This window comes from Zalophus californianus, chromosome 5, assembly GCF_009762305.2.
Source record: "Zalophus californianus isolate mZalCal1 chromosome 5, mZalCal1.pri.v2, whole genome shotgun sequence".
Taxonomy (NCBI): domain Eukaryota; kingdom Metazoa; phylum Chordata; class Mammalia; order Carnivora; family Otariidae; genus Zalophus; species Zalophus californianus.
The window spans coordinates 96,277,126-96,305,035 of record NC_045599.1 but is presented as its reverse complement, the minus strand read 5'-3'; the positions used below and the strand labels follow the sequence as shown (position 1 = coordinate 96,305,035).

The window sequence follows — 27,910 nt, the reverse complement described above, 5'->3', positions numbered from 1 at the left end:
GGTCGTTTCCGCTTCCGGACACTTGAAATGTTAGTTGCTGACAGGAGGATGGAAGGTCTGGTGGCTCAGTGCTCCGCAAGGCTGTTGCAGCAGGTAGGACCACATGGGACCCGTGAAGAGGCTGGGAGGGGAAGGGCTAGGATCTGCCCCGCTCCACGAGCAGCATCGGGACACCCCCCCCAGGCGCGGGCAGCCTTGTCCCAAGATCCGGGTCTGTGCTACCTCGGAAGCGAACACCGTCCCAGGGATGGCCCTGCGGAGTGGGAGAGGAAAAACCCATCCTAACAAGGCCCATGTGACAATGATCTTCAGCCTTCCAAACCAGCATCCCCGGCGTAGAGGTCCTTGTCCTCTCCTGGAGCCCCCAAACCAGCGTCTTGGCGGCGCTGCAGCTTGGCGTGTCCAGTGCAGGCTTTCCCCACTGTGCCCCTCCCTCCCCGCACACACGTGCTCTCTCAGGATGCGGGGGGGTCAGGCAGAGAGGGAAGTGGGATAAGAGCGGGGGGCCTTGGGTCCTGGTTCGCAGCTCAGCCGTTCTCTCCATTGATACTGAGCAAGAGGAATCTAAAAAAACCCACACAGTGGTTCATTTGCCCTCCACTGTCAGTATTCCTGGGGGAAGAACAGTCACAGCTTATAAAAGTGAAAGTGGGACACTTCCATTACCTTTATGCTCAGGTGGGGAGGGGTAATAAAGTGATTCAAGTACTTACATCAAGGGAACTGCTGTGTACCAAATCAGCAATCACAGAATACAAGTTGGTCAAGTAAAATGGCAAGTTCTTTCTTGCTTTGAGCCATATATTCTTTGTCAATGTGGGAGTGTTAAGTACCTTACCATTGGATTGTGATAAAGAACTATAGAGATGATTTCTGGAGAATGTTTAGCTCTGTGCGTGGAACATAATATATGCTCATTTATGGCAACCTGTTCATGCTGTAGCTACCTCCTGGTAAACATTCTCAAATTTCAGGTGAGGAATCTCCCCTTTAGTAATTCTCTTAAGCTGGAAGCTTTATTGTCTTCTGACTTGGCATGTTTTTAGTTTTAGGTATTAGAGAAAAAACTTGGTTTAGGACCTGAGACAATGGAAACTAAGGGAAAAATTGGAAAGTCATTTTGTCTAAAAAAGGGCAAAAGGCACTTGAAGTATATTAAATGTGGCAAAAGGCATTTCCTTTTTAAAAGAGTCCCAAGTCCTAAGATGTGGTAGTTAAGTCAGGTTGGTCACTCTTGAACTTAACTGATGCTCTCATTAAATCAGAGTGGTTTACTAAGACCAAAGAAACAGGAAAAAAGCTTATCCCATTATGTGCTTGACACCCCTGTTCCTCTCCTCCAACATACACACTTAATTCTTTCACACAAAAGGATAATATGCTGGGACGCCTGGGTGGCTCAGTTGGTTAAGCATCTACCTTTAGCTCAGGTCATGATTCCAGGGTCCTGGGATCCAGGTCCATATAGGGCTCCTTGCTTAATGGGGAGTCTGCTTCTCCTGCCTGCCCTCCCCGTTTGTGCTCTCTCTCTCTGACAAATGAACGAATAAAACCTTTTACAAAAAAGCAAAAACAAAAGGATAATATGCTGATGTAATCAGCCTCGAGGGAAAATCACAGCTTATCAAAGGGAAGTCCCTTCAATCCCATCACCTCTGCCATGCCCCGTTGGAGAGGAAAAGAATAAGTTTGTGGTACAGTTTATCACATTAGGGAAGTCGAAAATCATAAGTGGACTGTGGACTGAACAAAGTGCCTTTTCCTTAGGAAAAAGAGATTAAGTCTCTGACTGCTGAAATTGATCGGTTAAAAAACTGCAGCTCTTTAGAAGCTTCTCCAAATTTGGAGCAGTTGCGAGAAGAAAATTTAAAATTAAAGTATCGACTGAATATCCTTCGAAAGGTAAGTACTGCAGATTGTTTTTCATTCTGTAATTTGAATTATTGTATCTTTTAAAAAACTTTTGTTATCAAAGATTCAGAAAGTATACCCTGAGGAATATGGAGACCTGAGGAAAGATACCCTATCTTTTCCCCTGCCTTAGACTAGTTAGGACTAAGTTGTTGGTGCAAGTAATGGAGAAGTTAGTGTAGCTTTGTCCTTCCAGGGCCCCTTGAAATGTTTGATCGTACTAAATATTTGACCAGCTTGAAGTAAAAAATAAGGTTGAGACGTTTCTTTATAATAGTTTATGCCAGTCCCTTTTTTAAAAAAATGTTTTTTTGAATTTTAAATAATTTCCTCTATCAAAAGAAAATATTAGAATATACCCACAGTCCTTCTCTGCCCTAAGCTGGTTATTTTACAATTTTATATTTCATAGTGTCATATTTCAGTTTTTTCCACTTAATATTTCAGAACTTTTTTTTTCCACGAAGCTTGTGCTGTATTTGTTATTTAATAACCTTATAATCTAACAGTGTTTATCAGTTTTGTCAAAAACTGAGCTTGTTTTAGTGGAGGTTTTAATTTCTTGGCCTGCCTTTCAAGTCTGCGGATGACACATCCTGGAGGATGACCTCACCCCGATAATTGTTCTCCAGTATGTGGGTACTACAGCCAGGCTGTACTGGCATTATATTCTTTTTTCCAAAGCTGACTCCATTTATTTATCTTAGACTCTGCCCACCCCACTCCCATGAAGTCTTTTTAATCACCTACTTGGGATCTATTTTGCTTGAAATAGCTTTTTCTTTGAGTCTTCTAAAATAACATTTCTTTTCCTTGGAGTCTTCCTCCAAATACCTCACTTTTCTGATTACCTCATTTATTCTGCACTTATTTATCTTCATTTCTGTATTTATTTTAATTCAGAAGTATTATTAGATGTCTGTGTGGTAGAGGGTATGAGGAAAAACACACAAAAGAAGAACAGTTTATTATCATTTTTTTTTTTAAGATTTTAAGTAATCTCTACACCCAGCGTAGGGCTCGAACTTACAACCCTAAGATCAAGAGTCCCATGGTCTACCGACTGAGCCAGTTAGGCACCCCAAAGTACAGTGTATTCTAATACACGTTTCCATAATGCATATTAGTTCTAATGTGTAAATGACAGAATGCTGTCAGTGTAATGGGGGGGCCCATTGGTTCTTTGACAAATACTTTGCCCTACTGAGAAACAGTAGCTAAACACAAGGTACTCAAACAACAGAAAACAACAAGTCATAGATGAACAAAATACTGTGTGGGAACCCATTCATTCACCCTAACTTCTTTTCCCTGGTCACTTTGGTCACATGCTCTGACTGAGAACCACTTACTGGATGGTTGTCCTAATATGTTTCTCAGCATTTCCCAGATATGAGAGCATTGCGCAATGTATGTTACCTTTTGGTGTGTTACCTTCTCAGGACATTTGAAGGTTTCTCAAAATATTTGGGAATATTTCGTATGGGATAATTTAATATTTTGTTGACATTTTCATTCTTTTCTCAGAGTCTTCAAGCAGAAAGAACCAGACCAACTAAAACTATGATTAACATCAATAGCCAACTGCAAGATGTCTTTGGTTGTGCCATTAAGGCTGCATATCCAGATTTGGAAAATCCTCCTCTGGTAGTGACACCAAGTCAGCAGCCCAAGTTTGGGGACTATCAGTGTAATAGTGCTATGGGTATCTCTCAGGTGATTGTATTATTATAAAGCACTCTTGGTGATTTGATTTTCTTAAGCATTAATCATCATCGTTACTTCTTACATAAATAGTAGCAAATTGTATTCTCAATGAAAAGAACATTTTCCACAGTTCTGAAAAACTTGAGAAAAGAGGAAGTATGTTTTTAATTTTAAAACACAAGTTTGAATATTCAAATTTTATATGTATATTTTACATGTATTTTCAGTATTTAAGGGTGGTAGTTGATACTCTTGGTACTTCCCTCCTGTTATGTCCAGGATTGCTGTGTGCTATTGATGAGTATTGGAAGGTGAGAGATTACAAGTTAGCCATTTACCAGCCAGTGTCCCCATTACATATGTGATGCAGCTGTGGTATCTCTGAGGTGGGCTTATGTATTTCACTTTCAGTTAGAGGGATCCCCCCCTTTTTTTTAATAGCCATTTTGAGTTAGTTTTTTTAATTTATTTTTTATTTTTTAAATTTATATATAAGGTGAGCAAGCATGAGCAGGGGGGAGGGGTGGAGGGAGAAGCAGACTCCCCTGCTGAGTAGGGAGCCCGATGAGGGGCTCGATCCCAGGATCCTGGGATCATAACCTGAGCAGAAGATAGACGCTTAATGGCTGAGCCACCCAGGCGCCCACATTTTTTAATTTTTATTTAATTACTCAAGAGAGGGAGCGGGGAAGGGAAGAGCAGAGGGAGAGGGACAAGCAGACTCCATGATCAGTGAGCAGGGAGCCCGATGCTCAACCAACTGAGCTACCCAGTTGCCCCAGAATTCCCCAGTTTAAATTGTATAATTTGTGGTTAAGGTTATAAAGGTACTATTTTTATTACGCAACCCTGAATATTGCACACTTTCATGATTGGAAAATCCCAAATGTGAATGTCCTGGAAACCAGCATCATAACTAAAGATTTAATTTAATTAATTTATTTTTTTAAGATTTTATTTTTTCATTTGAGAGAGAGAGAGAGGCAGAGGGAGAAGGAGAAGCAGACTCCTTGCTGAGCTGGGAGCCTGACGTGGGTTTCGATCCCAGGACCTGGAGATCATGACCTGAGCTGAAGGCAGATACTTAACCATCTGAGCCACCCAGTCGCCCCCTAACTAAAGATTTTAAATCTTTATAAAAGTTAATAGATAATGTGTGGCAGCACATTTTGAAATGGAGATCATGTGGCTTGGGCACTTTTGTATTCCTCTTGGCACTGTTGGTGCTTGATGCTTTAATTTGTCCATCTACAAGGTCATTGGACTTCTTTGCTTCTGCCTGTTGATGGGTCTTAATGTCACATGCATCTCATGCTTTATCAGTTGTGTATTTCTGAGTAACTTGCTGAACTCTGTTGTGTAATGAATCATTTTACATTGTGTTATAGATCTTCAAAACCAAGGAACAGAAAGTTAATCCAAGAGAAATTGCCGAAAACATTACCAAACACCTCCCAGACAATGAATGTGTTGAAAAAGTTGAAATCGCCGGCCCTGGTATGACAGTGTTACCCTTCTTAAGTAGTTGTATTGATGTTGGGTCCTTTTTGAAATAAAAGGAACCATATAACATACAAATGTAGGTTTAAACTGGTATACTGAACAAGGTGGTGAAACACCTTGGATTGAGAGTTAGGAAACTGAGGTTTTAGTCTAGACTGAGGTACCTGATCTTGGATGAGTTATTTCACCTCCCTGTGACTCAGTTTTTCATTAGCAAAAAGGAGATGGATAATGGCAGATAAATCTGTGATAAAAGGTCCACCAACAAATCATACACTGAGAGTGAAGGGGGGCCCAGGATTAAGTAGGAAGCTTCAAGAGAGTGGTAATGTTTGAAATAGATACTGGAAGAGGGAGTTAACTAGAGGGCCTCAGGTGGTGTTGGAGTCTTTAAGTTTTGCCAGAGCCTTATCAGCATTCTAGAGCCAGCATAATTGAAATTGAGAAAGTCTTTGGAAGTGAGCAATCAGAATTCTAAGATAGGAAGCTATCTGATTTTTTTTCTCTCTTACTGTTCATTAGGTTTTATTAATGTCCACTTAAGAAAGGACTTTGTATCACAACAGTTGACCAATCTCCTGGTGAATGGTGTTAAACTGCCTGCCCTTGGAGAGAATAAAAAGGTATATGCACAATTTGCAATGATATATTAACACCTTATAGCTGTATGACAAGGGCTGGGAGGGAACTGGCAGTCACTTTTTATATTGAGATGTAATCATTAATATTCAGGGTTATGAACATAACTGAAATAGCCTTTTGCTTGGATCTTGCAACGTGGTTTTTCTTTTCACTTTATTCCACAAGACATTTGAAGTAGCCAGCTGATATTTATGAGGTTTGGCTGAAATAGAGGATAGATTATTTGTATAAACAAATTTGATCCAATTAATCATGGACAAGTAGATCCACCAGAAATCTAACAGAGTTGAATTACAACCTAAGCTGTTATTTAAGTCTGAGTTTATTTTTAAATGTTATTAATGAATGTTAGCAGAATAAAATGTCTGTATCCCTTTAAAAAATTGTTTTAATTGAAGGTATTGACATACCATGCAAATTTAAAATTTAAGATGTACACGGTGTTACTTCGATAGATTTATATATTGTAACATAATTGCCTTTGTACCTATACTTATCACTTTAAATAATTAAAGTATACTGTCTAAAAAAACTTTTTTTTTTCCCCTCTTTCTATCTCAGGTTGTAGTTGACTTCTCCTCTCCCAACATAGCTAAGGAAATGCATGTAGGCCATCTCAGATCAACTATCATAGGAGAGAGCATGTGCCGCCTCTTTGAATTTGCAGGATATGATGTGCTAAGGTATATGTGCTCTTCCCTTTAGAAATTTCTGTAGAAAATAGGAAATGTTGCTTGAGAAAGAGTCTTTGACTGAATCAGTGATTGATAAGTATGGTTCTGCTTCTAATCACCCAGTGGGCTTTTTAAATAAATTATGTCCTGGGCTTCTCTAAACTGGGATCATGCTAATTGTAAAGGCGTATTGAGATACCTTTTAGACTGGGGATGGAGCCAAGGAAAAACTCCCCCATTCATTCCACAAGTATTTCTTCAGTACTTCCTGTATCCATGGAGTTATATTTTACTAGGGGGAAGGGTAGGCAGGAAAGATTATGCTGGGCCTGTAGGCCATGGTAGGAAATTGGGATTTTATTCTTAAGTGTGATGGGAAGCTATTGGAGAATTTTAATTAGGAGGAGCAATGTAATCTAATTAAGGATTAGTCTGGCATCCGGGAAGAAACTAGGCAAAGAAGGCAGAACTGTAAGTTAGAAGACTATTGTAATAATCTAGTTAAGAGATGATCTGGTGGTTTGAGATTAGTTAAAAACAGTAAGGGGTGTAAAGTGGTTGGATTGACACATTTTGAAGAATTTTGTCCACTGACATTGGTTCTCAAATCACACTAAGGTAATTGGTTGAAAAGTTAAATTTCCATAAAATTGTAATGATTGACGTTGGCTCACCTGTCTTAGACATTGGCCTAAATCACACTAAGATAATTGGATGAAAAGTTAAATTTTCATAAAGTAATGATCAACATTGGTTCACCTGTCTGTCTCAGTTAACTACACAATAAACAAATCATAGTCCATTGATAGGAACTTCATTGACCACAAATCCTGGAGGCTGGTTATGTGCAGACTCTGTCAGTGGGTATACATTTTAAATATTTTTTTTTGTAAAGATTTTGTTTATTTGAGAGAGAGTGAATGAGAGAGAGAGACCACAAGTTGGGGGAGGGCCAGAGAAAGAAGCAGAGTGCTGGCTGACATCGGACTCAGTCCCAGGACTCTGGGATTATGACCTGAGCCGAAGGTAGACGCTTAATTGACTGAGCCACCTGCGTGCCCCAGTGGGTAAACATTTCTAAATGTACAGACATTGTCCTTGCCTCTCCTGGAGCTTGCAGACCAGTTGGAGACAACTGAGTAAACAAGATGTTACTAAATGTGATGTCTGTGTTTGTCATTTTTAAATGATTGTCTTCTGATTGGCATTAGATTAAACCATGTAGGAGACTGGGGGACCCAGTTTGGCATGCTCATCGCTCACCTGCAAGATAAATTTCCAGATTACCTAACAGTTTCACCTCCTATTGGGGATCTTCAGGCCTTTTACAAGGTTAGATACCATTTATTGTTACAATATTTGTGTGTTTACCATTCGTAATAATTATTAGTTTTCTTTAGGGAGTTCGAAATGGTATTTGAAGCTACTGTGGGGTTAAAACAACTCTCTGCCCCTGAACACAGCATCTTTGCATTTTTTTTTTTTTTTAAAGATTTTATTTACTCATTTTAGACACAGATAGAGAGCATGAGCAGGGGAGAAGCAGAGGGAGAGAGAGAAGCAGGCTCCCTGCTGAGCCAGGAGCCCAATGTGGGGCTCGATCCCAGGACCCTGGGATCATGACCTGAGCCGAAGGCAGACGTTTAACCATCTGAGCCACCCAGGCGCCCCATCATCTTTGCATTTTTAATTGGTGTATGTTAAAAGTTGAACTCTACCATATTACCCATTATTAAGTGAATTTAGAAGTTTGTTGATCAAAAGACATTTTAGTATTTAAAAATTTTTTTGATCTCAATTTTATATAAGTTGACAATGTTATAGTATATGTAAGAATAGTTTTTAAAAGACAAATGTACTGTAAACCATAATTTTAAACTAATCACTGGTCAACTTTCACTTGTGACATCCATATACAAATCCTTATTACATCATTTGTGATGATAATATAATTATTGTGTTTAACATTTCATTATCAACTTTCATGTTACTATATGGTTTGGCTGCACATTGTTTTGTTGGGTTGATGTACTGAAGTTTATATTAATCCCTATTGGGTTATTTTCCTCCCTGCATTTTTGGAATGCTTTTATCCATTCAGTAAACAACTTTGAGACAACTTGTACATATAATTTAAAATTATTTCCTTTTTTTTAAAGATTTTATTTTATTTTTTAAAGATTTTATTTATGTGAGAGAGAGCACATGAGGGGGGGGGAGGGTCAGAGGGAGAAGCAGACTTCCTGCTGAGCACGGAGCCTGATGTGGGACTCGATCCTGGGACTCCAGGATCATGACCTGAGCCGAAGGCAGTCGCTTAACCAACTGAGCCACCCAGGCACCCAAAGATTTTATTTATTTATTTGAGAGAGAGAGAATGAGAGATAGCACGAAAGGGAAGAGGGTGAGAGGGAGAAGCAGACTCCCTGCCGAGCAGGGAGCCCGATGTGGGACTGGATCCCGGGACTCCAGGATCATGACCTGAGCCGAAGGCAGTCGCTTAGCCAACTGAGCCACCCAGGCGCCCCATAAAATTATTTCCTTTTTTTTCCCCCTCAAATTTTTTGTTAATGTTAATCACCATACATTACATCATTAGTTTTTGATGTAGTGTTCCATGATTCATTGTTTGTGCATAACACCCAGTGCTCCACGCAGAATGTGCCCTCCCTAATACCCATCACCAGGCCGACCCATCCCCCCACCCCCCTCCCCTCTAGAACCCTCAGTTTGTTTTTCAGAGTCCATAGTCTCTCATGGTTCATCTCCCCCCCTGGTTTACTCCCCTTCATTCTTCCCCTCCTGCTATCTTCTTCCTTTTTTTTTTCCTTAACATATATTGCATTATTTGTTTCAGAGACAACTTTCCAAGAATAGGATTACAGCATTAAAAAGTAAACATTTGTGTGGTTTTTTCTTGTTGTTACTGTTTTTTGGGGTTTGTCTTGGTAAGTATTTTCTAATGAAAAAATTGAAAACAGTATGTTACTGATGTGAGACTGGTCAATTATATAACTAATGTTATAAAACACAGTAAAAGAAAAACTGTATATTCCAGTTTTTGTTAAAACACATGGGTATGTATTTGCAAAGAAATGTCTAGAATTAATGCAGCAAAACGTTATCCCTGGTTAGGTTGGGGTAGAATTAACAATATATATTTTTTTCCTTTTTTGCAGTAAGCATGTGTTACTTTCAGAATAGATAGAAACAATGAAAGCAATATTATTTTTAAGTACAAAAAATGAGTTATTCATCCAGGACCATATCCAGAATAGAAGATGAAGCACAGAAAATTCAGCTCTACCTGTTAGTTATTCTTTATTACTCTTAAATCATTGGGGTGAAGAAGGTTTTTGTGAATGGAAAAGTGAAGGTAGCACTGTGATGAGAATTCGGTATTCTCAAGAAAAATGATTTCAAAAGAAGTAATAGCATTCTTTGGCACATTCATTTTAACTATTTTTGACTGTTGAGATAGAGCACCTGTTCTGTTTTTTGTACTGGTGTTGTAAATTTTCACTTTCCTCACCTTTTTTGTTTGTTTGTGTGTTTGCTTTTTGTTTTAGAAATAAAAGGCTGGCTTTTTACAAACATTACTTTTTTTTTTCCTCTTAAAAATAGGAATCCAAGAAGAGATTTGATACTGAGGAGGAATTTAAGAAGCGGGCATACCAGTGTGTAGTTTTGCTCCAAAGTAAAAATCCAGATATTACAAAAGCTTGGAAACTTATCTGTGATGTTTCCCGCCAAGGTGAGTTTTTGGGCTTCGTTGATTCATTCATCCAAGAAATATCATTGCGTGTAGTTTCCTTGGGTCTTTACTCAAACTGACCTTTAATGACATGTTAAACTTTAAAAGACTGGCAAATAGATTTTTTTTAAATATTTTCTGACACTGAAACAACTATTAAGAAAGTTTATTAAGATAAGAGCAAATTTTAACTTTCTTAGAAACCAAAAAAATTAATTAGGAAAAAAATTCAATTCCAAGAACTTTTTTTTTTTATTAGGAAAGAAAAGAGGGAAAATCCTATTCATAGTAGCAACCAAAGCTATAAAACACATTGGAATAAATTTATTTAGAAATGTGTCAGACCAAAGTGAAGAGAAATAAATAACAGGATATAAGACAATTTCAGTTTTCAAACATAATTTTAAAGGTCAGTTTGAAGAATAAATGGGTAAGAATAGCCAATAAATTTTTGGAAAAGAAGGCTAACAATGGCTATTTTGCACTACTAGTTTGTTAAAATGTTTTATAATGCTACCATAGGTAGTATTGCATGACTGATGCATGACTAGGCAGGTAAATGATACAATTTAGAAAAAATTATAAGAAAATTTTTAATTTGATCTCAAATAAGAAAGTCCTGTTCATTTTTTCTTTTCATTTACATTTTTTAAGGATAACATTTCTAAAGTTACACAAGAAGCACCTGCTGCTTGTAGAAAACAGATGTGGACAGGGAAAAAGAAAAAAAATACAGTCTCACTATTAATATTTTGACGGGTGTCTTACATTTTCAAAATGGCAGTATGTATATAATGTTCTTTATCATATTTTTAAGTGGGGAGCTTATTTAATAAATAAAATGTTGCAGGTTTTTTTTATGATTTTATTCATTTATTTGACAGCACAAGCAGGGGGAGCTGCAGAGGGAGGGGGAGAAGCAGGCTCCCCTCTGAGCAGGAAGCCCGATGTGGGGCTCCATCCCAGGACTCTGGGATCGTGACCTGAGCCGAAGGCAGACGCTTAACCGTCTGAGCCATCTAGGCGCCACTAAAATGTTGCAGTTAAATAATAAATTTCTCTTAATGTAAGATGTATGTCTCCTATTTGTTTAAATTCTTAAAAAATTTTTTAAATTTGGTGACTTTTTTCCCTAGAGTTTAATAAAATCTATGACGCATTGGACATCTCTTTAATAGAGAGAGGGGAATCCTTCTATCAAGACAGGATGAATGGCATTGTAAAGGAATTTGAAGATAAAGGTAGGCATTCTACTTAATTTTTTTTTAAGTTTTTCATTTTGGGAATTTTCAGACATAGGCAAAAGTGGAGAGAATATTACAATCTTTTTTAATCATTAGGGTTTTTTTTTCAGTCTGTACGTTTAATATACATCTTAAAAATTATGTAAATCCATAGGGTCCCTCCCCACTCCCTGCTTTTTCTTTCGTTATTGAAGAAACTGGGCCATTTGTCTTAGAGAATTTCCCACATGGTATTATTTAACATTTCCTCATATCTGTATCTTCTGAAGAGGCTTGATTTAAATTATGGTTTGTGTTTTCTTTCTTTGTCTTTTGTTTATTTGCAATCAGTCCAACAATGTCTGATTCTCTTTCTTTGTGTTAAGGTGGGTTAGTAGGTTCAGGTGTCAGGCTGATCTAGCCACACATTTTCCTATTAGACCTTCCCCTATTGTTTTTAGCAGCTGTTGATGATCATGACTTTGATCCATTATCATTAAAGGTTGGAAAATGATAGTGTTTTGTTGTTCCTTCTTTATTACATCTTGAATTCTCCTGTGCCAAACATTACCACAAAATTTTGGGTTACCCTGAAGTACAGTTCACAAAAGACAAGCAGTATAAATTCATCAATTTCAGGATAGTAAGTTAGTTTCTTAGCGTCTTCCAGATTCAGCTGAGTTGTTTTTAGCATTATTAAAAAGATCCATTCATCACCAAATATTTTATATTTTTAATCATTTACCTTTTATTACACTTCTTAATTTTTTTAAAGATTTTATTTATTTATTTGAGAGAGAGCATGAGAGGGGGTAGATTCAGAGGGAGCAGCAGACTCCCTGCTGAGCAGGGAGGCCGATGCGGAACTCAACGTGGGACTCCGGGATCGTGACCTGAGCCGAAGGCAGTCACTTAACCGACTGAGCCACTCAGGCGCCCCACACTTTTTATTTCTCACTGTCCCATTTTTGGCTAAAGGTGGCCTCCTCAAACTGGATGTCTTGTTTTTTCTTTTTCTTGACCTCTATAGTCTTTGATAGTTTACTTTCAGGTACACAACATTCTAAGATTATTTTGTATGTTTCCTGCCTCAGATCTAGAATCAGCTAACCTGTCTCCTCCAAGAAAGCCTGGTTCCTTGAATGGGAATTGGTATTTATTAATCACAGTCTGTGGCCTAGGGATTATACTTTTAAGGTAATAAAATTTTAGGGACTTTTTTAATGATGAGAAGGAAGCACAGAGAAATTAGTTACTTGCCAAGGTCATAAAGCTAATAACAAGTCTGAGAATCAAACCTAGGCAGTCTAGCCTCAGCTTTTTTTTTTTTTTGGTAGTTAACACAGTACAGTATTGGTTTCTGGAGTACAGTTCAGTGATTGATCACTTACATACAACACCCAGTGCTCATCATTAAGTGCCCTCCTCAATACCCATCACCTGTCTAGCCCATTCACCCCCTACCTACCTCCATCAATCCTCTGTTTTCTATTGTTAAGAGTCTCTTATGGCTTGTTTCCCTCTCCTTTTTTTCTTGCCCCTTCCCATATGTTCGTTTGTTTTGTTTCTTAAATTCCACATATGAGCGAGATCATATGGTATTTGTCTTTCTCTGACTTATTTCACTTAGCATAATATCCTCTAGTTCCATCCGCGTCATTGCAAATGACAAGATTTCATTCTTTTTGATGGCTGAGGAATATCCCATTCTATTTATATGCCACATCATTATCCATTCATCACTCGATGGACATTTAGGCTCTCCATAGTTTGGCTATTGTTGATAATGCTGCTGTAAGCATCTGGCTGCATGTTTCCCTTGGAATCTGTATTTTTTTATTCTTTGGGTTAAGACCTAGTAATGCAATTGCTGGATCGCAGGATCGTTCTATTCTTAACATTTTGAGGACCCTCCGTACTGCTCTCCGGTGTGGTTGTACTCGTTTACATTCCTGCCAGCAGTGCAAGAGGGTTCCCCTTTCTTCACATTCAGGACTTGTTTTTAACTACCATTTTATACTGCCTTTGCCTTACCAGGCCTCAGATTCCTAAACTGTAAGAAACCAGTACTAAGTATATTTGCTGCATAGCAGACTTAATGAAATTTCGTACATAGTAGCAATCAAGTGATAGCTTTGTTATTGTCATGTTCTTTCTTGTCCCTTATTGCATCAAAGAGTTTTGCCTTTTTCAACAGGAATATAAGAACATGATTTTATGTTTTCTTTCCACTAGTTATTCCAAATGCTAAACCCTACCATGTTTGTTTCCTGGATCCTGGTACAGTTTTCACTTCCTTTCAGTACAGTTCAGGAGGCAGTGATATTTCCCCAGAGGAAGTATATGGTTCTAACTTGAAAACAGGGCATGGATTTCCGTTTTCTGTGTCTTTGAGTAGGTGGGCTCCAGTAAGGTTTTTTTTTTTTTAATGTTTTATTTATTTATTCATGAGAATCCGAGAGAGAGAGGCAGAGGCAGAGGGAGAAGCAGGCTCCCCGCCTAGCAGGGAGCCCAATGCGGGACTCAATCCCAGGACCCTGGGATCATGACCTGAGCTGAAGGCAGACGCTTAACCATCTGAACCACCCAGGCGCCCTCCAGTAAGGTGTTTAAGATTTTATTTTTATTTATGAGAGAGAGGGAGAGTGCGGGGGGAGGACCAGAGGGAGAGGGACAAGCAGACTCCGTGCTGAGTGCAGAACCTAATGCAGGGCTCAATGCTAGGACCCAGAGACCATAACCTGAGCTGAAACCAAGAGTCAGATAACTGACTGAGACACCCAGGCACCCTGTGAGGTGTTTTTTTGGTTTTTTTTGTGAGGTGTTTTATAAATAGTTTGGGAGCCAGGTGTAGTGTGAATCCAGAAAACTGCCAGGCTAGTTCACCTATGCCCTGAGAACATCATGGGTACCCAGACAGTAGCCATTTTCCAAGACTCATAGTAGGTCATAGTGCCATAGAGCGGGGGGAAAAATGTAATTTCTTGAGCTCTCTAGTAAATATAATAACTCATCTTTTATATTCCTTCAGGGTTTTTTTTTTTAAAGATTTTATTTATTTATTTGAGAGAGAGAGAAAGAGAGAGCACGAGAGGGGGGAGGGTCAGAGGGAGAAGCAGACTCCCTGCTGAGCAGGGAGCCCAATGCAGGACTCGATCCCGGGACTCCAGGATCATGACCCGAGCCGAAGGCAGTCGCTTAACCAACTGAGCCACCCAGGCGCCCTCCTTCAGGATTCTTTTAACATTATTAATAAAGATTTCTTTCCTAGGATTTGTGCAAGTGGATGACGGCAGAAAGATTGTGTTTGTCCCAGGATGTTCTATACCATTAACCATAGTAAAATCAGATGGAGGTTATACCTATGATACATCTGACCTGGCTGCTCTTAAGCAAAGACTATTTGAGGAAAAAGCAGATATGATTATCTATGTGGTGGACAGTGGACAAGTGAGTTTGTAGATTTGTTTGTGTTCTTAAATTATCTGTTTGGAGCTGAGACAGTATGGTGGGGTTTGTGGCATTTGGCACTGGAAGACTATAAGTCTTCCCAAAGACTAAAATTCAAAACTGCAGTGTAACATAGGAAAAACGGTTTGGATTTGGTCACACTCCCCAGCTTTTCAGATTATTTCCATAAACATCAGTGACCCTTCCTATTTGAAAGGGTGGTTGTGGACCTAAAATTTCATTGAGATTATTACACATGAAGCTACCCTTAATTCAGCCACTTTAAAAACTTTCGGACATAGAAAGTAAAACAGTTCTGCTCTTACCGTTTCATATATTGGGTATAAAGAAGAGTTTTTATAATTATGCTTGCCTTCTAAGATTTGTGAGTAAAGTTTACAAATCTTTATTCCTAAGCACAGAGTTTTAAGTCACAAAACAAAAAAGTTTGTTACTAGAAAGCTTAGCAAGTAACTTGCTATTTGTTTCTTTGTAGTCTGTGCACTTCCAGACCGTATTTGGTGCTGCTCAAATGGCTGGTTGGTATGACCCTAAAGTAACTCGAGTATCTCATGCTGGATTTGGTGTGGTGCTGGGGGAAGACAAGTAAGTCTGGAAAGTCTTGAGTGTTAATAACGTACCTGACCCCCAGATTTCTTTGGAAGAGGCTACATTTCATTTGATACCATATTAGAATTAAAATGCTCAATTTTCTTTAGTCTGTATATGTGGTAATGGTGAATCCAACTGAGGCTTTTTGTACCTGTATCTTATCACTGCTAGAGAATGTGGCCTTTTAGAGATTTGGACAAAGGTGAATGAAATAGACTTAACGGATTTATAAAGAGTAAATTGTAAAGTCTGGCATAGTACCTTCTCAGATTTCAAACAGAATACTTAACAGTGTATTTCAAACATTTTGTAAATGTCTTTTTTTTCCTTCACAATTGAACACCTGGTCAACAGATACACATTTATTGAGATTCCAATTGAGTTTTTAAAATTCACAGCTTTTATTTTTATGTTTATCTCAAAAATACTAAGTTTGAGACCTACATGTTTGTTTTTTAAACATTTTTATTTATTTGAGAGAGAGAAAGAATGGTGGGGAGGGGCAGAGGGAGAGAAGCAGACTCCCTGCTGAGCAGGAAGCCCGATGCAGGGCTTGATCCCAGGACCCTGAGATCATGACCTGAGCCAAAGATAGATGTCTAGCTTAACTGACTGAGCCATCCAGGTGCCCTGAGACCTACATGTTAATATATTTCCAATTTTTCTATTTTCCAGTCATTTCCCCACATTCTGTTCAGTGTTTACAAAATAAAAGGTAAATACAAGCAAATATATATATAGACAGTGTTCATCAATTCAAAGGCACAAAATTTTTAGTATCTTGCATTTAATAGTGTCTTAGGATCACTTAACCATTTAATTATCATATCTCTTAAAATCTGTGGCATTTTAGATTTAGTGATACAGCCCAAATATCACACAAAGGTGGTAATGGTTTTAAAAACCACATGAAGTTGCTCAGGATGCTTGGTTAGCTATTGTTACAGAAGCCTTAATTAAGCATTGTAAAAGGCTATGTGTGTCAAGGTATTATTTTAGATACAGATTATATGGAGATCACAGACTTGTTGGAATCAACATCAAACTTCTATATATAATGTAGAACTCTTCTCTAGAGCTGCACTTTTTGGAATCAAGACACTAGGTCCTTATTTGGTGTCCATGGTTGTCCTAAGAAAGTGCTTGAAAACTAACCAATGAGTTGAGTATTGCCTATATTTTCTTAGTTTCTAAACTGTTCATTTTTTGGACTGATGTTTAGATGATGATTCTTACAGTTGGGTGAAATTATCAAATTTACTTTTATATCTACATTTATCACCAATATTCTTATCTTGGCATTGAACTTGTTGATCATGTAATGCTAAGGGATTTTTTCCCCTTGATTACTTGTTGTTTCATATTTCTGCATTCAGCATCATGTAATTATGGCATCGTAGGCCACTAAAGAAAAATAATTTTAATAGTTAACCAGTGGCAGCTTACCGTATTTTAAAGTATATACATTAAAATGCTCAGATTCTGCTGTTTCTCAGTCAAATTTTCTTTTTTTATTTATTTATTTTTAAAGATTTATCAGAGCACACAAGTGGGGGGAGGGGCAGAGGGAGAGGGAGAGAATCTCAAGCAGACTCCCTGCTGAGTGTGGAATCTGACATAGAGCTCAATCCCATAACCCTGAGATCATGACCTGAGCTAAAATCAAGAATCAGACACTTAACTGAGCCACCCAGGTGCCCTGAAATTTTCTGTTTTAAAGTTTTTTAATAGTAAATAGTTTATCCTTTAGTCATCTTCCTCTTCTTCCTTGGACCCCTATTTATTGAGCACCTGTGCATGGCATTGGCTGGGTGCTCCAGTGTATACACAAAGATAATAGAACATGACCTTTTCCTTGAAGGAGCCTGTCTTATGAGCAGTTTCCTGGGGGAGCCTGTTAAACTATACATGCCAGGCCCCACCAAGGGAGTTATTGACATATTAGGTGCTAAAGTAGTATTAGGTATTTTTTAGAAAAACTTCTGATATTCAGATACGGATCTTCATATCAGAACCATTAGTCTGAGGAATAAGCCAACACCAAAAAAATGCACAAAAATTCAAGGCAGGTGCAGATAAGGACTAACAGAAAAGACCAGTTATTATAGAGACAACATTAGGGGAAGGCCTCCCTTACCATTTTGTCTAGCTTTATGATGGGTAACATTTTATCAGGCAGAAGATTTGAAGGTTGCTGAACACTACTACTTAGGGGATGTCATAAGAAAAGCCACAGAAGTATTTAATGTATTCAGAGCATGGGTAATAAAGGAGTTTTAATTCTGTGATAAATGGCAAGATTCTTTCTAAGGTAACTCTGAAAACACAACGTTAATAGGAAGTATTTTGATTATTTTGGTGGGCTTTGTGTTGGATAGAAAAGCATGCTTCATTTGTACCATTATTGCTTTGAAAATTCTTTTAAGATTTTATTAAGATTTTATCTTTAAGTAATTTCTGTACCCAGTGTGGGGCTTGAACTTACAACCCTGAGATCAAGAGTCATACATTCTACTGACTGAGCCAGCGAGGCACCCCAAAGAATTTTTTTATAATATTTATTTATTTGAGAGAGAGAATGAGATAGAGCATGAGAGGGGGGAGGGTCAGAGAGAGAGAAGCCGACGGAGCCTGATGTGGGACTCGATCCTGGGACTCCAGGATCGTGACCTGAGCCGAAGGCAGTTGCTTAACCAACCGAGCCACCCAGGCACCCACCCCAAAGAATTTTTAATGTTAAAAAAAAAAAAATTTAAACTCAGTGTTGTGCAAACTTCTGTTTAATAGGTAAAATCCAATTTTTAAAAAGTAATCTCTATGCCCACCATAGGGCTTGAAGTCATGACCCCGAGATCAAGAATCTCATGCTCAGGGCGCCTGGGTGGCTCAGTGGGTTAAGCCTCTGCCTTCAGCTCGGGTCCATGATTCCTTGCTCAGCAGGGAGCCTGCTTCTCTCTCTCTCTCTGCTGCTCCTCCTGCTTGTGCTCTCTCTCCCCTGTCAAATAAATAAAATCTTAAAAAATAAGAAAGAACTCTTTAAATAAAAAGGAAAAAAGAGTCACATGCTCTACCAATTGAGCCAGCCAGGTGCCCCAGTAGAATCCAATTTTTGTGAAATGCCTTTTTTTTTTTTTTTAAGATTTTATCTATTTGAGATAGAGAGATGGCTAGAGAGGGAGCAGGAACAGGGAGGAGGGAGAAGCAGGCTCCCCGCAGAGCTGGGAGCCCGTTGCAGGACTTGATCCCAGGACCCTGGCGTCATGACCTGAGCTGAAGGCAGACGCTTAACTGACTGAGCCACCTAGGTGCCCCTGTGAATTGCTTTTAATGGTAATGTTGCCCAGGATAGTGCTCCTCAGTGCTTTTGTCCCATCCTCAGAGATGGATTTCAGTGGGTCTGAATGGAGCCCTGGCAGCCTGCTTTTCTTAAGCTCTTCAGCTGATTTCTGTTGTGCATCCAGAGTTGGTTACCCTCAGCAGGTGGGATTATTATCTAGAGAAATGCAAATGAGATTCCAGTTAGGAATTTGCTTAGTTCCCAAACTGTTCTAGGAGCAAACATGTATTTTATTTTTCTAAGAAGCCAGAATAAGCCAAACTTTGTGTTCATGAAAACAAATTAACAAATGTCTTTGTTTTCCTTTTAGGGAGTGTATTATAGGTCCACATGAAGAGAATGCTTTTAGGAGCCTAAAGCATAGAAAGCTTTCAGTTGAGGACTATAGATGAAAGATAATTAAGAGTACCACTCTTTCTTTTGGCATCTTCCCTTCTTGCCAACTGGAATAAAGCAGTGTCAAACCTTCATTTTCAAAGATTTTCTAAGAGAGAAGTTCTGCTTCAAAATCTACTTAATTGAGGGGCGCCTAGATGGCTCAGTCGTTAAGCGTCTGCCTTCAGTTCAGATCATGATCCCAGGGTCCTGGGATCGAGCCCCACGTCGGGCTCCCTGCTCGGCACACCCCCTGCTTGTATTTCCTCTCTTGCTATCTCTCTGTCAAAAAATAATAAAAATCTTTAATTAAAAAAATCTACTTAATTGAGACTCAAATTTTTTTAGGAAGAAGTTTAAAACACGTTCAGGTGAAACAGTGCGCCTCATAGACCTTCTGGAAGAAGGACTAAAACGATCCATGGACAAATTGAAGGAAAAAGAAAGAGACAAGGTAATCCTAAGCCTTGTTTGCAGATTGTCATGTAACGTATGTTGTGTTGTGATTTTTTTCATTTTTGTTTTTATTTTTTTAAGATTATTTGAGAGGAGAGCATGAGAGGGGGGAGGGGCAGGGGGAGAAGTAGACTCCCTGCTGAGCAGGGAGCCCGATGTGGGACTCGATCCCGGGACTCCAGGATCCTGACCTGAGCTGAAGGCAGTTGCTTAACCAACTGAGCCACCCAGGCGCCCTGCATTTTTGTTTTTATCAAGAGAACTGGGGAGCATTATGAGGAGCAAATCCACTTAGGACGAGGTTCTATTACTCAGATTTTATTGCACAGTAAGTTTGTTTCCTTACTGAGCATTTAGTTTGGAAAATACAGTTCCTGGCTATTAAAAAGGCTATGTTTCTTCCTGTGTTAATAGTGGCATAGTATCTCTGCTTCTTGTTGGCATTCTCCTGTCACTACTTTGAACCAATGATTCAAAGCTATTTCAGATTAAGAGGTTAGACTCTCCAGCCTACGGTAGGATCTACATCTGCTGAGTTCCTTTTTCGGGGAGCACTTGGGAGAGTAGTAGTCATAGCAGTCAGCACCTACCACCCAAGGCCATTTGTCAGCTGTCAGAGTAGGCAACAACATAAAGGGCTTTCATAGCACCCTTAAAAAGGACTGTGGTTAGATTTGTGTGGAATTTGAGTAATTAAAGCAAAATAAAGAAAACTTGACAAGAAAGGAGTTAAAGACACAAGAAAAACATTTTTTAAGATAGGAAGGTCAAGAATTGAGATTCAAACAATAGTGATGTTTTGGAATGAGCGTAACTACTATAAACAGTATAATTACTGAAAGAGACATAGAGTAGGATGAAATATAGACATGAAAGAGCCAAACACAAAAGAAGGTCCTTTGAGGGAGGGAAAGCCCTTTCATTTGGTTCGGATAGATCACTGACAATCCAGAGAGCATGAAGGCAGGCCATGAGACTACATTGTTCCCACCTGCTCCCTTTCCATTGCCAACAAAATGAAATGTAAAATAGCTTTTCTCTCTGCTTCTGCTAGGTGGTTGCCAAGTCTCCACAGCTGGTATCTCCAAAGTAGTTTTTCCTTTTAGTTCTGGCTTAGGCACATCTAGCACAATCAGATGAAAGGTGGAAAATTTGGTCATCTAACCAATTTGTTTACTCTGCATGATGATAAAAACTGCTTTGGCTCTTTTATTTGGCCAATTTGCATACAGTAAAATGTGAAACATGATGATCTCTTACACATATGTATGCCTGGTAACTCCAGCCATCACCCCAGAAAATTTCCTGTCACCATGGGTCACTTTCATTTATTCTAGGACTTCATAAAATATGGTGTTGTTTTCTAGGTGTATCAGTAGTTCATTTCTTTTTATTGCTAAAGAATAGTGTTCTTTTGGGGCGCCTGGGTGGCTCAGTCGTTATGAGTCTGCCTTCAGCTCTGGTCATAATCCCAGGGTCCTGGGATCGAGCCCCGCATTGGGCTCCCTGCTCAGTGGGAAGCCTGCTTCTCCCTCTCCCACTCCCCCTGCTTGTGTTCCCTCTCTCGCTGTGTCTCTCTCTGTCAAATAAATAAAATCTTAAAAAAAGGAATAGTGTTCTGTTGTATGAATATACCAGATTTTGTTCATTCATTCTGTTGATGGGCATTAGGGTTGTTTCCATTCGTTGGTTGTTATGAATAAAATGTTAATTTCAATACTGTTAAAGCCCTTTTATTGGATACATGCACTTTTACTTTGGGATATATATCTAGGAATATCATTGCTGGGTTTAGGGCTAGAGTTGGCTTATGCTTAACTTCATTAAAAATTGCCAAGGAGAGTATTGGAACCATTATGCACTCCCATCATGAATGATGATTGCTCCAGTTGCCCCGATCTACCAACACTGGATTTGTCAGTCTTCTGGTGAAGGCAGTGGCATCTTACTGTGATTAAAATTTGCATTTCTTGGGGCATCTAGGTGGCTCAGTTAAGCCTCTGACTCTTGAGTTTGGCTCAGGTCATGATCTCAGGATCGTTGAGATCGGGCTCTGAGTAGAGCTTGGAGCCTGCTTAAGATTCTCCCTCTGCCCCCACCCCCCACCCCCCACCCCCCATGCACACATGCATGCTTGCTCTTTTGCTCCCTCTCAAAAACAAAATTCTGTCTCCCTGGTGAGTCATGTTGATTGCCTTTTTAAATGCTTATTGGCCATTTATATATCTTTTATGAAGGGTCTTTTCAAGTCTTTTAACCATTATTTGTTGCAAACCATCAATATTCATTTACATTTATATATTTACCCTTTCCTATGCACTTCATTCCTTCCTGAAGTGTTTTTGCTTCCATCAGGGATTATTTTCCTTCAGTCTGAAGATCTCCTTTTAGTATTTTTTTTGTAGTGCGGGTCTGCTGGTGATAAATTCTGTTGACATTTGTTTGTCTGAAAACATCTTTGTATTGCCTTTAGTTTTGAACAGTATTTTTAGCGGGCATAGGATTCTGGCCCGGCAGCTGTTCTTTGAGTATTTTATTTTATTTTATTTTAAAGATTTTATTTATTTATTTGACAGAGACACAGCGAGAGGGAACACAAGCAGGGGGAGTGGGAGAGGGAGAAGCAGGCTTCCCACGGAGCAGGGAACCCGATGTGGGGCTCCATCCCAAGGACCCTGGGATCATGACCTGAGCCGAAGATAGATGCTTAATAACTGAGCCACCTAAGCACCCCTGTTCTTTGAGCATTTTAAAGGTGGTATTCCATTGTCTTCCAGCTTCTATAGTTTCTTGGAATATCAGTTGTCTCATTGTTGCTCCTTTAAAGATAATGTGACTTTTGGGTGCCTGGGTGGCTCAGTTGGTTAAGCGACTGCCTTCGGCTCAGGTCATGATCCTAGAGTCCTGGGATCGAGTCGCACATCGGGCTCCCTGCTTAGCAGAGAGTCTGCTTCTCCCTCTGGCCCTCCCCACTCTTGTGCTCTCTCTCTCTCTCTCTCTCTCATTCTCTCTCTCAAATAAATAAAATCTTTTAAAAAAAAGATAATGTGACTTAGACTACTTTTACTATTTTTCTTAGACTTTGTTTTAGTACTTTGACTAAGAAAGGCCGAAGTGTGGTTTGAGGGTTTTTGCGGGTGGGGGGGGTGGTGGGGGTGTACTCATCCTGTTTGGGAAGTAGCTGAGCTTCCTTAATCTGTAGGTTGTATTCTTTCATCAGTTTAGGAAAATTCTCAGCCATAGCTCTTAAATTATTGCATCTTTGCCCTATTCTGTTCTTTTCAAAATTCGGAGTACTGTGTTAGAATTTTTGACTGTGTATCCTACATGTCTCTCACACTCTGCTTTTTTTTTTTAAGATTTTTTTTGAGAGGGGCGCCTGGGTGGCTCAGTCGATTAACTGTCTGTCTTCGGCTCAGGTCATGATCCTGGAGTCCTGGGATCGAGCCCTGCATTGGATTCCCCAGGCTTCCCCCTCTGCCCTTCACCCTGCTTATGCTCTCTCTCGCTCGCTCACTCTCAAATAAATAAAATCTTTATAAAAAAAAATTGTTTTTATTTGAGAGAGAGAGCAGGAGCAGGGAGGAATGAGAAGCAGACTCCCTGCTGAGGAGGGAGCCTAATGGCAGGGCTTGATCCCAGGTGGCTTGAGCCGAAGGCAGACGCTTAACCAACTGAGCCACCCAGGCGCCCCTCTGCTTTTTTTTTTTTTCCATATTTTTTTCCTCCCTCTGCTTCCTTTTGAGTATTTTCTACAGTTCTGCCCCTTTCCTCCAATTTTTTTTTAAGATTTTATTTATTCATTTGAGAGAGCACAAGTGGGGGGGGAGGAGCCCAGGGAAAAGGAAGACTCCCCACTGAGCAGGTAGCCAGATGCAGGGCTCAATGCTGGGGCTCAATCCCAGGACTCCAGGATCATGATCTGAGCTGAACGAAGGCAGATGCTTAACTGACTGAGCCACCCAGGCCCCCCTCTAATTTTTCAAACACCTTAATTATAGTTTTCTTTGAGCTTTTCATTTTGAAATAATTTTAGACATACAAAACATTACAAAATAGTACAAGGAATTACTGTTGTAGCTTCCCCAAATATCAATATCTTGTGTATGCATAGTATAATTACAGAATTAGCATATTAAAATTAATGTAGGACTAGTAACTAGTCCACAGATCTTATTCAGGTTTTACCATTTGTCTCATGAATATTCCTTTTCTAGTCCAGGACCTAAGCCAGGATTACCTGTTGATGTTAGTTGTCATGTCTCCTTAATGTTTCTAAATCTGGGTTGTTCCCTGCTCTTTGACTTGTGATCTTGACACTTTTGAAGGGTACTGGTCAGCTTTTTGTACACTGTCTCTCAGCTGGACTTGCTGTTTCCTCATGATTAATTCAAGTTATGCAACCTTGTCAAGACATGAGTTCTAGAATCCTTCATTTCAGGAGGCACATGATGTTGATAAGTGTAACGATTGTTCATTAATTTTGATCACTTTGTTAAGGTGATACAGTTTTCTCCAGTGTAAAATTAATATTTTCCCCCTTTGTAATTAGTATTTTTCAATATCTTTATTTAAAGCAATTCCAGATTTAAAGTTGCATTTGTTATTTTTGTTTCTCTTTTCTTTTTCATCTTCCTCCCACCCAGCCCCCTCTTGATTTTCAGTTACATCTATTGGCTTTATTAGGCTGGGTTGTTGTTTTTTGTTTGTTTTAACTGGATGCTGGGTGTTGTGAATGCAAAATTATAAAAGTTCTGTATAATGTCATCTTCCTCCAACAATCTTTTTAAGTTTCTATTTATTTATTTGACAGAGAGAGACACAGCGAGAGAGGGAACACAAGCAGGGGGAGTGGGAGAGGGAGAAGCAGGCTTCCTGCGGAGCAGGGAGCCCGATGCGGGGCTTCATCCCAGGACTCTGGGATCCCAGATGCTTAACGACTGAGCCACCCAGGCGCCCCTCCAACAATCATTTAAATCTTCCTCTGGCAGATAGCATACCAGCTGATTATCTTAATTCTGTCAGTCTTAGTCTTAGGCTTTGTTAGGGCTGAATGAAGCATTTCAATTTTACTCTTAGGGTGAGGTTCTTATTGGTGAAATATGGCCCTTCGAGTTTCACCAGGGTATTCACTAGTGCCCTTCCCCCTTGCTCCTGCTGGGATGCCCTAGCCTCACACAGCTGCTGAAATCTGCTCAGTTCAGCCACCCACTTGCTCTTTCCAGCTGGATTTTTGGGGAATCCTGCCTTGTTAATGCCAGCCACTGGGTGATTTTAAAGAAATGCGTTCACAGAGTTTTTCACTCCTCTTTGGTTCCCTCTTGGTGATTTTTGTCTATTTTGGCAGCCCCAAACTCAACTCTGTCTTCTTACCCCAGTAAGAACACTTATTTCTGCTTGGCTTTTGTTCCCTATTTGTCCACCACATAGTGATTTGGACAGTGTCCTAGGGGTAAAGGTCAGGTAAATGTGGAACTCAGTCAACTTCTGTGTTTCCCTTCTCCCAAAGATTATATATAGCCCCTCAAACTTTGCTTGTGTTAATGTTCTCTGGTGACTTCATATAGTTGTTTCATATGATTTACCCAACTTTTAAATAGCTGCTTTTGGTAGAAGGGTTGGTATATGATGGTATATTACAGGCTACTCCATGTCCAGAACAGAACCTTAATCACTTGTGGCCTGATAGTGCTTCAGAATACATGGCCAAATATTAACAAAACAATGCATGAGTTCTTTCTCCTACTCCTGACACCGTGTTTTGTTTTTTAAATTCCAATGTAATTAATATAGAGTGTTATTAGTTTCAGGTGTATAGTGTAGTGATTGAACAATTCTGTACATACTCGGTGCTCATCAAGATTAAGTGTAGACTTAATTCCCTTCACCTGTTTCACCCATCCCTCCCATCCACCTCCCTTCTGGTAACCACCAGTTTGTTTTCTGTTTTTTTAATCTGTTCATTTGTTTTGTTTCTTAAGTCCCACATGAGCAAATTCATATGGTATCTGTCTTTCTCTAATGGTGCTTTCTATTTCATATCTACTGAATATTTTGTGGGGAAAGTACAAGCTGACACTTCATATTTTACAGATCATGGTTCTCATAGAAACACTTTTTGTTATGCAGAGCTGATGAGTTCTATTTCATTATTCTTTTATTTGTAGATTAGCCCATGTTCCCTCAGTGTTGATATTTATTAAAATTAACTGATAAAGGAAAATCATTAGATGCTTCTGATTCCTATCTTGAGCCTGAGACACCAGGACAAAGGCAGTGGTCAGTAAACTGTGAAGTATTTTTTTTTTTTTCCCCAAAAGGTCTTAACCGCAGCAGAATTAAAGGCTGCTCAGACATCTGTTGCTTATGGTTGTATCAAATATGCTGATCTTTGTCATAACCGGTTGAATGACTACATCTTCTCCTTTGACAAAATGCTGGATGACAGAGGAAACACGGCTGCTTACTTGTTGTATGCCTTCACTAGAATCAGGTAATTGTAGTGGTGTTTTATTTTCAGTCAGTTGATAGGATTTCCAGTTTATATCAGTCATTTCTTACTATGTTATCTCTTAAGTGGAGAAGAATGTGCCTAACCATAGAAAATGATGAATGATGGCTATTGTCTGATTTCTTAGGTCTATTGCACGTCTGGCCAATATTGATGAAGAGATGCTCCAGAAAGCTGCTCAAGAGACCAAGATCATTTTGGACCATGAGAAGGAATGGAAACTAGGCCGGTGCATTTTACGGTTTCCTGAGATTCTCCAGAAGATTTTAGATGACTTATTTCTCCACACTCTCTGTGATTATATCTACGAGCTGGCAACTACTTTCACAGAATTCTATGATAGCTGCTATTGTGTGGAGAAAGATCGACAAACTGGTCAGTGTCTCTTTCAGTGGTCATATTGGGGGGTAGGGCACCAGCAAGGCATTTATTTGAATTGGGTGTAGATGGTTTTCAACTTGTTTTGTTACTGGAACACCTCCCTCCCCCTTTTCCCCCAAACAGTTATATACTGGTCCATATCATATATAATAGACAAAACTCAGCTAGATCTCATAAAAGCATAAATGGAATTCTCATTCCCAAGGTCGTTTCCCCACCCTCGGGCACATGGCATGGAGCCATAGAAAAACAACTGGAAGAGGACTAGGGGTAGGACATGCCAACAAAAGCAGGGTTCCAGAATGAGTCTTTGGGGGTTTTTGGTAATGGAAACTGCCCTTGGGAGAAAACTGGTATCTTTTCTTACCTAGGCTTTAAGGTTACATAGTTACTGAAGTAGACTGAAGTAATTTGTTATAGGGCAAGTGGGTGTTTTTGAGGGTCATCCTTCAGAACTGAAACTTTATTAGAAAAAATAATCTCACCATTATCCTGGAATTAAAGTTTATAGTTATTTCAAACCATGACACCTAAGATAAAACTCTTGAAGAGTTTAAAAAGAAAGATAAATCATTACAGAACTTGTTTCACCTTATCAGTTAGAAACAGATTTCTTGAACAGAAACACCTTTCTTTCTTGGATTATCTTTATTTTGTAATGTGGAGGTAATTCTAGTTAAAGCTCTAAAACATGATGGGGTAGGCTGTTCATCTTTCAGTAAAATACGGAAGTAAAAAAAGATTCTTCAGTAATGATTTTTAAAAGACAAATCAATCTTTTTTTATTTTCTCAGGACAAGTGTTGAAGGTAAACATGTGGCGTATGCTGCTTTGTGAAGCAGTAGCTGCTGTTATGGCCAAGGCGTTTGATATCCTGGGAATAAAACCTGTTCAAAGAATGTAATCCTTCTTAGGTTTGAACACTGTGTTTTTACCAAAAATAGCCATTTAACACTATCTGCTTTTTTACAATCATGTGGATACAAAAATAAGTAAAGGAAATTTGTCAGCTATCTACGTAACGTGTTTTTTTTCCCCCCTAACAACCGGGTCTCTGAAAAGAAAAACATTATTTTCCCAAAATTACTCAGTGGGGTCATGGAGTAAGAAGGTTTGTTGTGTACTTTAGTGAGAGTGTTTATTGGGTTGGCTGAATGTGTTTTCATTCATTTTAACTTGATAGGGAGTCCCATTTATTGAGCTCTGCTATAGACCCCAGAAACTTCACATGCCTTCATTGTCCCATACAGTCCTCATTCCATTCTTTTGTAACACTTACCCTGTTTGGCAGGTAACAAAACTGAGGCTTCACAGAAGTAAGGATCTTGCCCTGGATTGCTCACAAAGAAAACCAAGATTCATATCTATGTGTGT

The 27,910-nt window shown here is 39.2% G+C and overlaps 1 protein-coding gene across 1 annotated transcript; it reads left to right on the top strand.

Annotated features, from left to right (window-relative positions):
* RARS1 (arginyl-tRNA synthetase 1) lies at positions 1-27,569 on the top strand. The gene is made up of 15 exons (XM_027605138.2): positions 1-93; positions 1,768-1,902; positions 3,439-3,627; positions 5,007-5,115; positions 5,644-5,744; positions 6,325-6,446; positions 7,649-7,769; positions 10,062-10,191; positions 11,328-11,432; positions 14,686-14,864; positions 15,361-15,470; positions 19,537-19,642; positions 25,965-26,137; positions 26,283-26,530; positions 27,331-27,569. The coding sequence occupies exons 1-15, from the start codon at positions 28-30 to the stop codon at positions 27,438-27,440; spliced, it is 2,004 nt and encodes a 667-aa protein (XP_027460939.2). The 5' UTR covers positions 1-27; the 3' UTR covers positions 27,441-27,569.
* The last annotated feature ends 341 nt before the right edge of the window (positions 27,570-27,910 follow it).